Genomic DNA, 16,763 nt, shown 5'->3' on the forward strand with positions numbered 1-16,763 from the left:
GTTCTGAACCTCCTTAGCTATAAGAATGAATAACATGTATGATCTGTTAGCACAGACAGAAATATTAGCTAAGCATCTCAAAGTCCTGTAACAGTTAACTTGGATGCTCTCCTAGGCCCAGTGCTTTTTAAATCCAATGGATTTAGCTGTGAACTCTTCTCTGATACAAGTGCATAACATACTGTAATGAGTTCAACGGGACAGCTGAGTATTGCCAGCTTTCAAAAGGACTGAGCTGTGCTCTGTGTCCAGAAGCTGCTGTTACACAGCACACTGCACACTCATCTGCATGAATTACATAGTATGTTGGAGTTACATTATATTTTACTTTCAGCTTAAAAGTTACTTTCAGATCAGCATAAAATCCAAGGGTTTTGCAAGAAATAAGTTGGGTTCCAAACCAAAGCAACCACAGATTACTTTCCTACAGGAGTAAAGAACTCAGCCAAAAGCAAGCTTAGCTCTTCTTCACTGCTTGATGATTTCTGGTAGGCAAGCCTTATTCCATACCCTCACAGCTAGGAAGACTCCCCTTGCTGGTTTTTAACCACTTCCACCCGCCAAGAATGAAAAGGCCTGAAGTCACATCAGGACACCAGTGTAGGGTCAAAAAAAGAAACCAAAGACGATAGCTGGTACTGCAAGACTGGATGAGGGTCAGAAAAAATTAGAAACAAGAAATAGCCACAAGGAAAATGTAAGAAGAAACTCAGAAGTTAATTGAGATGGAGGCTGTACAAAATAGGACACTGGCAATAAGTGGACTACAGGGCAGATGGCAGAAAAAAGTATCACACTACTACATCCTTTCTTTCCTCAATATTCCTCTTATACCTGGTTGAAGCACTGCATTTTCAAGAAACCAGGGCAAATGGGTTGTACAAGTCTTTCCTTTTGCCAGTTCTTAATTAAAAACAAACAAACTCAAATAAATGTACAGAAAGCTCCCTCACAGTCCTAGAAGCAGCAGCAACTTTTGGAGGGATAAAGGCAATGCAGACTGTATGTTTTGACTACATAAAGGCCCCAATTCCAGTCTTTGCAATTTCTGTGGAAAGGTGTTGTGCAGTCATGGACTAGACCATCCAGTACCTTGACCACAGACATGGTCTCATGTTCATCACTGTTAATTCCCTTGCCTCAAGCAGTCACATGCTTCGTGGTTTGTCTTAACAGCAGGGGAAACAGACAGCATTTGATTCATATGGTGCTCCATAACCAGTAAGGTCAGTGCTCTGGGTACATTTCTTCAGCCTTGGCATGACTCACTTTCCATAGCCACCTTCCAATCGGAGGCTCAGAGCAGTAGCCAGCATGGAATTCAGTCACACCAGAAGCTCAAGCTGGGGAGCAAGAGAAAGGTCCGAGCAATAGCAGCAGGAGATGGAGTAGCAACACATGTTGGGCGAAGACTACGGACTAGCTGGAGACTTAACTCTCAATTTAATACACCAAGGTTAAACAAAGTGCACGGATACTGTTCTGTGGTTGAATAAAGCCAGCCAGAACCAGACTGCTGAATGAAAGAAAAATAAAGTCCAGGCAGGAAGGAAAAAGCTCAGATTTATCTTCCACATGAATATCCTCTTCTTTCCCTTTACAAAAATCTTTGTTCCCAAACTTGCTACTTGTCTTTTTTTGGCAGTGCAAAACTTGAAGAATAAGATATTTACTTGTTTCAATTAACATATAATTTCTATGTGATTGACCATGAGGCATTACCCAAACAAAAAAAATCTTTGGAACAGACACAGTAATGAAACATAAGAATGCTCCTTTTGAAAGCAATCTCCAGATACTATAGAAACCTCCTTTAAGCAAGCATTGCAAAATTAATCAGGGACAGTTGCTCATGCTTACTGTTTTTAAAATAACTTCAGCAAAAATTTCCTAGTTCTTGAAATGAAGCCCAGCTGAGATTAGTAGATTCACAACTTCTACGTCAAAAGGCATTACGACAGCTATTTGCAATGGCAGTACTTTTTAATCTTAGAACTGGTACCTGGGCACATCATGTCTGCTCAGCATTACTATTTTGGGGTGCTTGACAATATGCCGTTTGGTACATTTCAACAGATGCCAAACACTCGAGGATTTTGAAGAAGGCTATGAAACTTCATGTTTCATACATTTTCATTAGCAGTGTATTCTTTCATTTGTCCAGAAGACTCTAAAGCTAGGTTCTAAACCAATTCTCCAAATGCTGTACAAGGTGCCAAAGTCCTATCTCAGTCCACACAGAAATATCAAGACAACTTTCCTAACCTAGCTTCCAGGCAAGATGAGGCTGAGCTGGACTGGTTATTATATCCTACCTGTGTTGAGATTAGAGTCCATGTGACACTTTACTGCATGTAAGTGGAACAATGGGTTTACCTTTCAAATCAAAGACAGGAGAATAGCATTCTCGTTTCCTGCTGGACACCAATTTAATTCTGTAAGAAGTATGCCATCTACTGATACATTATTTACTATACCATTCTTCAAGTGCCTTCACACAACCACTGACCAAGAGCAGTCTTAGTTGTGTTACTTGAAAAGAAAAATAATATTCCATGAATTTACAAGAAACGACAGCACTCTCCAAGCCAGTGAAATGTGTTTTATTTTAAGCCACTGCTAAAACAAGGACAAGTTTAGTGCAACCTGGAGTTCATAATCTGAAAACTGAATATAGTTAAATTACTAAAATGGCAAAACTTGTCAGCATTATACAGTACAAGACCTTCATATTCATTGAGTACAGTTACATAAACATTTACAGTTACTCAAACTGCTTTTGGTATACAATTGCATCACTAACTGGGCTGTGAATTACTGCAACACTGCACAAATAAGCAGCAGTTCCAGCAAATTATAATAAAATTTAGTATTAAATACTATTCAGACATTAAAACAGAACAAAGGCCCTCTAAAACTACAACTCCAGCTATACAACAGGAATGTACAAAGATGGTGCAAAATAAAGTGACTACAGTGGCTGGGCTCTGTACTTGCCCCTTCAGAGCTCAAGTACAGTAAATGCTTGACAGCAGAGGCTCTTGCTGAAAAGCCAAAATTCTTACACTAAAAATCATTCCTGAATCTCATACTTTAAACTGCTAATCAACTGTCTAAAACTACAGGGGTTTACGCTGGTGACCAGGTTTATTATTTACTGTGTTCCCATCTCCAACAATACGTGGCTGTTCATAGAAAAGGTCCCAGACAAAGGTACGTTGGAAAACGTAACATTTAAAATCTGATAACATTTTTTAGAGACCTAATTAGTCTTGGAATGTGGATTGCTGGGGTTTTGGGTTTTGGTTGGGTTTTTTCTAAGAAGCTCACACAATCTTTTAAAACTCGAAGAACAAAGATACTACAGAAACTGCATTCAAGTACGCATCTTAGCTATATTTTCACATCCTTATTTTGAGACAACAAATCCTCTTTAATTTTAGCATATGGGTTTGAGTTTTGTTTGATTTTAAGGCTTTATGCATACTTCTGTATTATTTATGAACCCCATTTTGAATGCTTAAACTTGTTTTAAATATGGCCAACTTTTAATTGTTAATTTATAGAGGGACTATTTTCAAAGTGCTTTTTTTCCACAGAATCTTACAAAGCATCCCAACACTTCCATTTCTCAGAACACCAAATGTATTTATGAAGTGTCTGGGTGACTTCTGAAACAATAACATCATTGGATGTACTTTCCTCAACTTAAAAATTAAATTACCAGGGTTTCCCACACAGAAAAAATGCAAGATGAAATAAACTCTACCTTTTTATGTTTGTTTATAAAGCAGAGTTGTCTGCTTTAAATGGTCCAGAATGCGGCCTTTCATGTTTTTACATATTTTCACTTACACTTCTGTATCAGTGGTCAGGAGTTTTAAACAAACTCAGAAACAGCATAATTTAAGACTCTCATTAGCAAAGAATAGCTTTCTCACTAATATGACAGACAGCACCAGTTAGATATAGTCAGAGTAAGGTTTTCCAAAGATTATTAAAATCATTACATTATAATAATTTTGCCAGGCTAGTTTAATGTTTTCCTAATTTCATACTCAAGGAGAAAAGTCAAGTCACCCAGAACAAATTTGTATAGAAAACTGGTTTGGTTTCTTTGCTTGTTTTCAGTAAAAATGTATTTTACAACATTTTTCTCATGTAAATTTGGAAACTATGCTACCTTCCCCAGAGGCTAATAAAACAAGTTCTTCCTTAATATAACACCAATTAATAGTTACATAAATATTTGATCCAGCCTGAAAGCAAGATTCCATTTATAAAAGTAATTTTAGTGCAACTATTGTCTATTTAACTTTCTGAATAGTTGTAAGCTTTGGGAATCACACAATTTTCTGCCCTTCTCCACAGAAGTCATTAGAAAGAATAAACACTTCACCAACTTTATAAAATCCAACATACTGAATAAATCAGTTAAAAAATGGTTGTTCCTGTGGTGTTCTTTTGTTGGTTGTGTTTTGTTGTGTGTCTTTTTTTTCAAATGTACAGCTTTGTGCATTCACAATACCTTCAATATCTTTCTCAATTTGGACATGTGCAGAAACACTTTACTATTACTACTGTATCCTCATATCTTGAAATTACACTTGGTGAGCAAAACTTACTCTCGAGGCACTGCTCTTAGTATTTTATTTTCTTGGTATTTCAATTTTAAAAGTAAATTTGTACTAGGGAAGATGTTACAGCCAGAGAATTGTTTCAAATTTTTGTCTAAAACAACACTGAAAGTCAACCTTAAAAAAAAGAAAGGAGTATGGGATAGAGGAGGAAAAAAAAATCCAGATAACTTTTGTACAATTCTTAAAAAATATCTACTACTAGGCCCATCTTCCAAACACAGGAATTAATATAACTTCACCTGCCCTGCTTTGGGCTCTAGAGAAAAATCATTCCTGACACCTGGCATTATTATCCACAACAAAAGACCTTGAAGTAGTTTTTGGTCTTTTTGTCACATGGCATACACATATTTTTCCATCAGTGAAATGATATATGAAGTGACGTAATAAAACTATGAGCGTAACAGAATTTTAATTTAGTGGCTAAAGTTTGCATTTTAAGTTCACATTGGTGAGATCGCATACACAAACAGACACACATACATATCTGTGTATGCACGTGTGTATACATGTACGTGCACACAGAAAAACATTAAAAATCTTTAGCTCTGTAAGAAAGGTGAACTTTGTGAGATCCAAGGCAGAAATCCAGATGACAAATGAGGACAAAAATAAACCAGATCTCTACAAAAAGGCCAGTGGAATGCCTTCCTGAAACATGAAAACACTCCAAGGAGAGTAATCTCGACTTTACCAGTGTGACACCTCATAGTAATTCATGGAGTAGGAGAGATCAGAATTGTACATACACCATTCAAATTCAGGAATAGATTTAGAGATCATCTCTCTCTCCTTGTTTGGGATAACAATCTTGTACACCATATCAACAGCCTATTTTTCTGTGAAAAAACCTTAAAGATTTTTTTTGTTCATCCAAAATACGTAAGGCTCTGTGATTCTTTTGTAAGTTTGAGGTGGCAACCTTGTAATTACCAGCACGTGCCTTTTTCTCTCAAAGGCTATATAAAAAAATAAAACCCAAAAAAACATTTTCAAACCACAGGGTATGTAAAGGTCCAGATTTCCCCTCAGACAGAAAGGCAAGTCAGCAGCACTGGTGAGAAACCTGATGAGACTGTTAAAAATATTTGATTAAAAGTCCCTTCAAACAAAATTCAGTGAAGGTAGTTAACTAAAATGAAAAATCAATTTGCAAGAAATTTCCCCTTTACGTTTTAATTAGCTTTCTTTGCTAAATGCTTACATGTTTACTGAGTAACAAAATTATCTTTTTTACTGAAAATTCTTATGTGACTGCTAAGAAATAAAGAATTAAAACTAGTCAAAAAGACAGCCAAAATCCTCATAAATTTCTATCTGCTACTTTTAACACATCTGTGTGAGAGACTAACATATAAATTCTTTGACACAGAATCAGTGTCACAGAAATATCTGCATACAAAAAGCCTCAGTAAAAAACTTAGCATTTTAAATTTTATTGGAAAGCTGCAGGAAACCTTGCTGAAGAATTATGCATGAAATTATGATCAACTACTCACTCTGCCCTTCTACCAGAAGTTATCAGCTCTACAGTAGTCAACAAAAGGGAACATGTATTTGTATCTCAGCAATTCTGAGCAGACCCTTCCACCTTCGCATAAAGTTAAAACTGATAAAGGTGGCTATTTAGGGGCTGCTTGGGCAGGTCACAATTTTCTTCCTGGCAATGGTGCTCTTGGGCACGTAAGGTCTGGTCAAGATTGATAATTTTTTCCATTGTCTACAGCACAGTATTCCTTGCAGAACAGATCCTTGCAGAAATCAGTGCTCTCAGTCTTTGTGAGTGAATATAGCGCACACACAGGAGTGGAAAAAAGAGCTATCCTGGCACAGTGGGAATCCTAAACATCATGCCTGAGACTGCCTCCTCTGAACTACTATCATAGACAAGGGATGTTTTCATAAATATTTCAATGGTCTGAACACAGCAGTAAATACAAGTTATGTGTGAGTGGACAATACCAATTACAGACTGAATAAACATACCATGTGCACGGTATCACAAAGCACAGCACAGTTATTTTGACTTTCACCTCCAAGTCTTTTAATTGCTGACTATTACTTTAAACATTCACTAGCTGAATTTTAGTTTACACATCTGTGTTCTTTCTATCTCCTTTCAAACGAGGAATGAAGTGAAGAATGTTGCATCTTTGGACTTTTCAGACATTTTCCAGAAGCCAACTGACGAAAGACTTATTTAGAGCTTTTTCTCCATCAGATGCCTTCTCTATCATTTCACAATATTTCAGCACCGCTTGCAAGAGATCCCCAACTTTCCAATCTCTTTCTTGCAGTCTTCTGGAAAGCTAAAGGGGAGACAGATCAACACAAAACAAAATATTTTGACTGGGACATCCTGATGAACAGTTACAGAAGTTATTCTTGAAACATTAGGTCATAAGAGATCAGTTGTAATGAGTTAATCGTTATCCCCACATCTATAAAAACAAAAACTTCCGCAAGAACCAGGCGCTTTTCGTTAGGGCAGTTTTCACAAAACTTTCTCCTGGAGAGAGCAACGTTTTCAAATTATGTGGTGCCACAGGTATGAGGGCTGTGGTTCATAAGGACTGCAGAAAACAGGAAATTCTGAACACAAGATTAAGACACTGCCACCCCTCCCATGCCAATAACGCATGTATAAAAAGACAAAACTCAGTCTTAATAAAAGGATGTGGATTTTCCTTTCACAACATATAGTGTGGTTCGGGTGGCAGAGACGCTACCCTCAATGAAAACAGTGTCTTCAGAGTTGGGAAATTATAACATCTTGGGGAAGAGAAAAGGTGACAATTAACTTAAACTACCACTCAGGAGCAGAGATCAGTGTAGCTGAAAACATTTTTTTTTTTGCCCAGAGTCCAAGCAAAAAAATCTTCCACTGCTTATGTGTCAAGCTCAGCTATATACGTATGAAATCCTACCCTAAGGAAAGAATGAATTTGCCAGTTTGCACAGGAGTAAAAAAACCAAACAACTTCTAGTTAAAACAAAAAACAAAACAAAACAAACAAAAAAAACTAACACCCACACAAACAAACTTTATTCTCTGTAACTTTCTGGACACCTGTCAATGCTGCATTTAGTAAACACAATTTAAACGCTCTACTTACTCTTTGGAACTGTAGATTTTTATGGCTTTTTATAGTCCATACCACGACATTCAAGTTTTAAAAAAGTTATAAACAGTGTTTATAGAATTATCTTTCACAGTTACAAATTTAAAAAATCATAAAGTTTCTACTATGAAATCTGTCATAGTGCAATATAAAATTTGAATAAAAATTAAAAGGAAGACAATCTTTCCTTACTTCTTTACCTAGATGATGTTCCAACTGCAAGAAGGCAGGTAATGGAACTGACAGAAAGAATGTAGACATAAAAACATGTATAAAACAATTAACTTCTTGAGCAAAAAATAATTTGAAAAAGCAAAAAAAAAGATCCTGTTTAATCCTGAGCACAATTTATTCTGAAACCTTGATCCTTTTCTCAGTGGAAAAAAACACAACATCTTTTCTACAAAAAAAGAGACTGAAATCTGTAGTTATTTCTGTGAATTTTAAAGCAGAATACAGGAAATAAGAGTTTTATAGCCTAAAACATGCAATTTTATAAATTATGTTTGTTGGTTTGTAAAAGAACGGTCATTTCTCTTTCCTCTGCCAGAGGAAAATTTGGCTAATGTCCAAATATCTACTTCAGCAAATACTGTATAAAACTTTTGTCCAAAGAAGATTCCAACATGCCAAAACTACAGAAGTGGCACCTAAATTTTAATTTAGAGTTCAGAATTTAATCTCACTATTTCTTCAGATGAATAATCTGTTTCTTACTGTCAGACAAGTGATATATTAGCGTTTACTCAAAACAGGAATCTTACAACAGCTAGGTACGGTCTGGTTAAAAACTGAATATATGTGTTTTTTTCAATCCAGGCATATCCACATTGCCAGGCTTCTCAAAGAAGTCAAGAACTATCTACTCTAATTTACTGGTTTCTTGTTATGGCTCATAACTAACGTATTTTGTTTCATAGGTATTTAACTTTTTTCTGCTTTACTGAGCATAACATGTACCCTTAAGTAAGAGTTCATACCAAGCTGCAGCAAGTAATACCTTGCCTGTTATGTGCCAGAAGTATTTTTGCCTTTCAAACAGCCACATCACACCAGTGGCTCGTTACCCTGCTGTGACCAGCTAACACAAGCCTTTCCTCCCTTCCAGAACTCACCAAACTGCTTATACTGAAAATTACTGTTTTCAGTGTAATCCAGAGCCCGGGTTCATTCCCCACATAACTGAGGTAACTACCCAAGGTACCATGAGCTGCCCCAAAGCCCACAGCTGGCCAGGGACCAGCACAGCAGGGTTGGGTTCACTTCCCGCTGGGCTGCAGCGCCCTCTGGAGGTGCTTGCTCAGCTTTACAAGGGACAGAACTCGGAATGACTTTAACTTAAGTTTTAAGTCTGGGTCAGAGACAGTTCCAATTGGGAAATGGGATGGAATTATAAACAGGTAATCCTTCCCTGTCCCCGGGGAGGAAAACAGGATTTCAAATTCTTTTAACATAATTGAACCTGGAGATTCTAAGAACTAAAAATAGTCTATAAAACTAAGTGAAACAATTAACTACTGTCCCATTTTCAGGACTGCATGACTACTGCCTGCCTGAAGGTCTTATGCCTTATCTTCAGGTGTCAACTCGGTATCAATTTATGACTGAAGTGTCAAGTAGAAAAATATTATCATTTTTTAGAAGTGCATACATAACATTTTCCAGAGTGCTCTTCTCAGTAAATCCTTTTCTTAAGGCAGCTGGAGTGATGCTCAGATACACAGCCAGCTAATAATCTATTTCCTGTATGTCTTTCAGCATTGGCTCAAGTTGCGTCATCACAACTTTGAAATCTATTAACTCAGAGCTGGCAGAAGAATGAGACACTTGAGGAAAAATTAAAAAAAGAGGTACCTACTTTTTGGCTTATGGATTATGGTGCAATGTAAGATAACAGGTCTCTCTCACACACACAAAATAAAATTAACACTTGTGGGTCCTACCACTATCCTACCTGAGTATTTGCAACACTGCACAAAACAAGTATGAAACAGATGAACAAATCTTCAAAAGATGGCAAAAAACCTCACAAGGTAAGAAACACTGTACTCCCAATGCATTCCCATCAAAAAAACTTCAGGGAACGCTGGGCCAGGCATGTGAGAACAGAAAAAGTGAAGAATTTTCTTCTTTGCATTGAGGTACTTATAAACCATAACAGAAAAAGAACTTACAAAGGTAAGGATTAAAACAATTTCAAATAACACAAAAATGGAGAGTAGTATTCTCAAACTGCCTTCTAGTTTATGAAATCATAAAGTTCACTCTGTCAGAACTAACATACAACAAAGCATATTCCTGAAATAGTTCTAAATCAAACATACCAAGCTCCAGAGAAAGGAGCATAGGGGATATATTTCTACATATAAAAAACCATTTCCTTATTTTCTGGGCTACTTCTAATAAAAACTTCACAATCTCGAAATCAAACACACATACCACACAGTTATACAGGCAAAAAACAACTCCCAAATCATCACTGTCTCTGTGGGCTAGAAAGGAGAAGCCAGTCTCAGGACATTTCAGACCAGGTACAATCTGGACTGGCCACCTTTCACATTTTTAAGTCTACAATAACTAAGCACCATGGGTGCACACATCCATCTAAATTTGGGAGTCTGTTTCGTCATACTGAACTCTACTTCCCAGTCACTCCTCTTTTCTCCTGAAATGATGATGTGAGCTTTGAAAAGCAACAAGCTGAAAACTCAAAACTAAATTTCAGAACTGAGAGCAAGCTTTTCCTCCCTTAATATACTGATATGCACGTTAAGTCAGTTTTACCAAGATCTTAATTATTAAAACCATACTAATGGCATCACATTAACGCTTTTTCATGTTACCAGATCACAAAACATAAATCTTTGATAATTTGTTGTTCCTGTGAACATCATCATTAGAGACAATGCTTATATATATAATAAGTTAGCCTTTCAATAGCCTATTAATGTTAAACTAATTCCTTGGTAGAAGATAAAAAATATATGTTGAATGTAATAAATTCCAGATTATTGTGTGTAGTTTGGTGTGCAGCCACAAAAGAGTAATTTTGATGATTTTACAGGAATAAGTTCCTCTTATATGTTTGTGATGGAAATACTCAGGACAATACGCATACCAAAATATTGAGCCTTCCCAAAGAGACACAAATTGCTAAAGCCTAATTATTTAAAGTTATGCTTTTTCTCTTGGGTCACAATAAATTCAATCTATAAACCCAAAATAAAGGCATCTAAGAATAAAGCAATCTTATTGAGCCTTCTTCCTTAATAGCTTTGGTTTCAGTTACAAAGTTTGGTTTTAGAATAAAGACATACTTAATATTAACTCGGAAACTAAACTTTTTTCTAACAAGAAAATGTGTCTTTGCTAGCAAAAAAACTCCTTAGGCAGAACATATTAAGTTAGAAATTAATTTGCATGACCAAGTTCTCAGAAAGATTCAATTTATAGACAATTAAACACTAAGTTAAAAAACTGCTTGAAAAAGTACAATATTCAACAAATTTTGTTTTTTCAATCAAAAATGCTCTAATTGTATCCTTTTTGCAGTAAACCACTGGTGAAACAAGCTAACTCAGCTTTGACAGTACTGGTTAATGTACGGTATATACACAGCCTGTATAGACCAGGCTCTATAACCAGGCTGTTCCCTTTTGACCTCTCAGGATTTAAATAACGATTTTCCTCAACAGTGAATAGCAAATGAAGTAGTAGCAGCTGTTGTATCAGCCAGTGGAAGTCCCTTTCCCACCACCCATCAAACCCGAGTACTTACAAAGACAAATTCCCTTGAGGCAGTGTCACGGAAGTGAAGATCAGACACCTCTGTTTCAGAAGCTGCCAGCCACTGGAGCGCTACTCTGAGCTGGGGGTCCACTAGATTTCGTTCCAGATCAATATTCGCTACTGATAAAGTCTTTCGGATTTGCTCCAAACCTAACATTAAAAATAAAAATCATCAAATCTGTAGCTCTGTTTCAAAAAAATCTCTGTAGTTCACTGTTTATAGACTCTACTATCTTAAAAACCTCAATTTAGTACACACATGGAAGGAAAAAATCATGCTGGTCTGAAGTGTTACAGTACTTTCACATAACAAAGTACTGTTTATTGTGTGCAAACATAGCTGCGTATTACAAGATGCCTAAACTATAATGTATATATACTTCACTAAGAAGAAAGGGAATATAGCAAAGGCATCAAATACAAGATTTTTCATTGTTTCCCATGACTCTCTCCCAAGGTTAATGTGTCCAGTTTGAATAACTTCTTCAGCATCTCGAACACAGCCATGCAGATGATTCCCATGTCTCCTTAAGAAGTAGTTACACTTTTTTTTAAAAGTATTTAAAAAAAAGTTATTCTATACATATAAATTTATGCTTTCAAGCTGATCAGAGTTTGCTACCTTAATTATGCTCATGTGAGCATCAGAAACTAGCATTTCCCAAAGGCTGTAAATTTCAGTGCATTAAGTACGTAGGGTATTAACCTAACAATACATTCTGACACTTGGCTGACTTCCACTATGATGAATAGGGATAATAGGGTTGTTTCCTTGTTTTGCAGACTACAAAAGCAAAGAATAAAATAATTAATGTAGACTGCACAGGACAAGAACAGTAGTATATGCTGGAACTGACATTACCTTCTACAGCATCCTTGGAATCTTCATCTTTATCTTCTGTTCCATCACTGCATTTAAAAAAGCAAACAAAAATAATACAAATACAATCCAATATATGTACAATAAACGTAAATCCTAAGACTGTAATGAAGTTTAAAGGATGGGAAAATCATAAAAGAATTAAGGAGTGATCATGAAAAGAAGCTTTGCTTCTCAAACCACTCCATGATGGAAACAGATTTATCATCCACTTCACACTTCGGAAAATGAGAAGAGAGAAACAAGAGAAGGGTGTTAAAAAGGATTGTAACATGAAGATATTTAAAAATAAGAAGAAAACACTGATTTTAATAGTTTTGCTTCTTATGTGAAAAAGTTGAACCATCTTATGTCACAGGTATGAATAATTATAGGTTACTCAAAGCTGTAAGTAGTAAGTGTTCTATTAAAATCAATTATTAAGCAATTTTGAAAGTTTACACAAGCAAAAAAAAAAAAAGAAATCCTCTAAGAAGCAAGCTCTAGTTTGCATGAAAGAAAACTAAATCTAAAGACTTGTAAAACTGCAGGCAGGAACATGCAGAAAAGGGACCTTTCATTTTGCAAGCAGAACATCAGTTTAGCACAGCAAAATTTAATCATTCAGGATGGATTAATTAATGAAAAAATCATATTGTGATTAAGCAACAAGAGTGTGAATAATGTATCAGCATAAAAAATGCACTGTATTTTTATCTTCCAAAATGATTATTTCATGCATTAATTATGAGGAACCCATCTGGTTTATATTTCTCAACTCAACCAACCTGTCTGATGTTGGAAAGGATAAATTCTCCTCATACATATCCCCTTCTAAACCAAGACTGCTCCAGCTACTGCTGTTACCATTACTGCCAGGAGAAGAAGAGAACACGGCTGAACTAGAAAAGAACAATAGCTCAAACTAGAACCTTCATTTTCCTTACAACTGTTTTGTCAAGACATTTAATGCAAGAGCACTGAAATTTCCTAAACAGGTTTGCTGGAACAGAGTACAAACCTGACTGTCAGTGCTACTCAGTGCAGCAATGCGCATAACACTGCAGAACTAGTAAGTTTCAGTACACAGGTGAAAGTACTAATTTGTACTCAATAGTTTTCCAGATCAGTGCTAGCAGGAATTCTGTCCTCAGGTCTAAGCATATTGCTCATCATTTACACAGGCTCAACAACTTCGAAATGATTACTTATAGAAATATGGATTACGACTGCAATATTTGTTTAAGGACTAGCTAAGATTTAATAAAATTATGCATTGTGAAGACAACTGCACAATCAAAATCCTTCCAACTCACTCCAAAAATCCAGCAGCCTGATAAGAAGGAATTCCTATAGTAAATAATTTTATTTTTTTCCAATTCTGAATATCGTTCTGCAAGTGGAACCTTTAAAAATGGGGGGGAAGAGTTATAAACCTGTGAAAACAATACTATAAAGATTACTTCACTCCCAGTTCATAAAAATACTCACTTAACCCATGACTACATTCAACCCATTTCAAAGAACTGAAAAAATGGACCATGTTATTACCCTCGTTAATTTTAGTCATTATAAATAGCTGACTTTGTTAAGCCTGTGATTACGTACAAGATTGAGCTACTCATATAATTAAATCTCTCTTCCCCAACTTCATACCTCCCCCAGAGGATGTCTGGAAGCCTTCCAAGAACAGGACTACCAGATATCCAGCATTCTTTGGGAAAGCTAGATTGTCTACTATAGATGGTATGAGAAGTATATATGAAGTAACTCTCCACAGAACAACTGCTGCAAGAAGATGCTTTCTTCACCTAAGTTTTCTGCGACTGTTGAAGCTCTTTTCCTCTCATACCACTCAGGGCAAACAGCAAAACAGTGAAAAGGAACATTTCAAGAGACTAACTTCTTTTTAAGAGTTTGCCGATAACAGTATCACCTATACTGATTTGTGCTTGGCTTTTGCTTTACTTATTAAACCGTCCTTGTCTCAACCCATGAGCTTTCTCACTTTTACTCTTCCAATTCTCTACCCCATCCCACTTGGGAGGAGCAAGTGACTGTCTGTGTGGGCACTAGCAGCCGGGCTGGCTACTTCTCTGAATCTTTTCTTATTACAGGTCTCCCCCAGTATCTTTTTTAATCAGGGTAATAACCCCAGATCCTGTCATTTCCACCTGCTAAAGCTCAGCAACACAAATGAACACACGTGCTTTTACCAATCCACAGTCAGTTCTGTAAAATCAGCTGATCGATTTGCATATGTTAGTTTCTCCTGCCAACACCTTGCTATCTAATTATGCCTCCCCTTCTGTGAGCTAATTTAGGTCATTCCTCCTCTAATGAGCCACAAATTTTCTTCCAAGTTACATAAAGTACCTTCTTTTCATTTATATCTGTTTAGGGGATGATAAATAACATTTGCAACACAGATATGGCAGGCCCAGCAATTTTTTTTATACTTTTTTTCCCAGTATCCACTAACCTATATTTTATTCTCTATTTTTAACTGCCAATATGCTGAATATTATTCCTTATATTGTGAATTTCCTCATATAAGTCTAACTCATTTTCACTCATTCAACAAGTAATATTTTATTAAAATAAGTCTAATGTATTTTTTTACAAAATAATTAAGTTTTATGAGAGATAAATTACAGTAGTGGTTGGCTTAAATTATTTAGTTAAGCAAAACATGAAAAATATTGCAGAAAAATAATTAACTGAGTAGTTTCACTTTGGTACCAAATAACCTACTTGTCTATTACGTAAGAAAGAACATCTCCCATACTTCCTTTAACCTCAGAGATGCTGGAAGTACTAACTAAAGAAAAAACCTCTCCCCCACTTCTGCTATTCTTCAACAAAAATGCTGGACCTTCTACAGCAATATAAGTGTTATACCAATCATAAAAATCTAAATTTACTCATTCCTCATATATTCCTTATATAGAAGCTAGGGCTACAACTCCCAGTATAATTCTCCCTGGCAACAGGCAGACATTGCAGATTTTAGAATTCCCATTTTAATATTTGTTAGCTATCAATCAGCCAGGGAAAGTGTAGTGAGAAGGTATTACCCTGAACAGGTAAGTTCCAATGTCACACATCTGCAAGCCCATGGTTAGCAGTATATACGTATTCCACCAATATCAGTTAGAGCAGTTTATAAATACCAAAAAAGACAAAAATAGCTGTAAAAGCTCCTCATGCAAATTAAGCTAGTATTACTTATTTTCAAGAATAAATAAATTTGTATAAAACGCATTCTCTACGATTACGTTTTAATATTTTAGGGCACAACTTATAAATGGTACTCTCAGGTTGTATTTCACACAGGGTAAATAAAAACTTTTAAAAATGCTGTTTTTAAAATGCTTTCATTTTTTGCTAATACTTAAAATTTTGTATGTACAGTTTTACTTGATGTGACTCCCTGACATCAATGACAATACACACGCCACATATTTTAAAATATGAACATTTGTGGCCAATGACATTTTGTAAGAAAACAAAACTGTAATATTAGAGCCACTTTTAATAAAAAAGTCATTTTGTGCTGAAGACAAAACCTCTTCTCCCCCAAGCTCCAGAGAAAACTACTTGATGACAAGTTATTTGATGTCAAGATAACTGTTTAACTACACTAACATGTTTATAGTTACCTGTCACTGAGGTGAAGAAAACTGCTGCTCTCATCAGGATGTTCATCTTCAAAACTTAGATTGGACCAACTCCCAGTGCTATCATCACCAATACTAAGACTCATCTGATGGCTAACAACAGATTCAACAGAGTGAAATCCTTCTCTTCCAACAGAGCTAAACAAAAATTTAAGACAAAAACATCACTACATTTCACGCAGATCTGTGTTAGTTATTCAGTGTAATTAACATGACTTTAAAGCCATTAAATTCCAAGGAAAAAGAAAAAAAGGGGAATCCCTTAATTTGTACTCTATCCTCAACAGAAGAATGAAGCAACCAAATCAATCTGAAACATCAACAGGCTTAGGTCAGGGATTGCTATTTGGAATTCTTTCACTAGGAGTCAAAGGAAGTGGTACAAATAATTCTTTCATTTGGAAGATTATTGCTGTAAAGCACAGAAGGCATTATAGCCTTGCAGACTGTGTATCAAGGTACTCTTTTCAAGCAGAAGACTTACCATTCCTGAACTTATTCACCATAGGACACTTTGGCTATTTTCCCTGGCCTGCTTTTGGTGCAAGCCGCTAAATGGTCTGCTACCGTAGGCCAACTGTTTAAGTATGAGCTGGTGTCTAAAATGTTAGGATTTCATTTTTTAAAAAGATCTTTCTGTAGAAAAAGATTTGCCTTCCTCCTTCAAGAAAGT

The 16,763-nt window shown here is 36.0% G+C and overlaps 1 protein-coding gene and 1 long non-coding RNA gene across 6 annotated transcripts in view; both read right to left on the minus strand.

Moving 5' to 3' along the window:
* Positions 1-2,585: 2,585 nt before the first annotated feature.
* Positions 2,586-16,763, minus strand: part of LOC114059875 — a 33,495-nt gene continuing 19,317 nt past the window's right edge. Inside the window, exon 3 of the long non-coding RNA XR_003571756.1 lies at positions 2,586-4,103. This is a non-coding gene — a long non-coding RNA (uncharacterized LOC114059875). The remainder of the gene's footprint in view (positions 4,104-16,763) is intronic.
* Positions 6,658-16,763, minus strand: part of AKAP11 (A-kinase anchoring protein 11) — a 30,012-nt gene continuing 19,906 nt past the window's right edge. Inside the window, exons 8-12 of one of the 5 annotated variants that reach the window (XM_027888846.1) lie at positions 16,073-16,183; positions 13,199-13,282; positions 12,414-12,460; positions 11,541-11,701; positions 6,658-6,949 (exon numbers count right to left, since the gene is read on the minus strand). In XM_027888846.1, the coding sequence (XP_027744647.1) occupies positions 6,803-6,949; positions 11,541-11,701; positions 12,414-12,460; positions 13,199-13,282; positions 16,073-16,183 (550 nt within the window). In that variant the 3' untranslated portion in view covers positions 6,658-6,802. Of the gene's footprint in view, positions 6,950-11,540; positions 11,702-12,413; positions 12,461-13,198; positions 13,313-16,072; positions 16,229-16,763 lie in introns of all 5 variants that reach the window. The other 4 variants (XM_027888845.1, XM_027888844.1, XM_027888843.1 and 1 more) reach the window with 4 other exon arrangements.

This window comes from Empidonax traillii, unplaced genomic scaffold (genome assembly GCF_003031625.1).
Source record: "Empidonax traillii isolate 1590-97213 ecotype Southwest subspecies unplaced genomic scaffold, ASM303162v1 scaffold247:size2371522, whole genome shotgun sequence".
Lineage (NCBI taxonomy): Eukaryota > Metazoa > Chordata > Aves > Passeriformes > Tyrannidae > Empidonax > Empidonax traillii.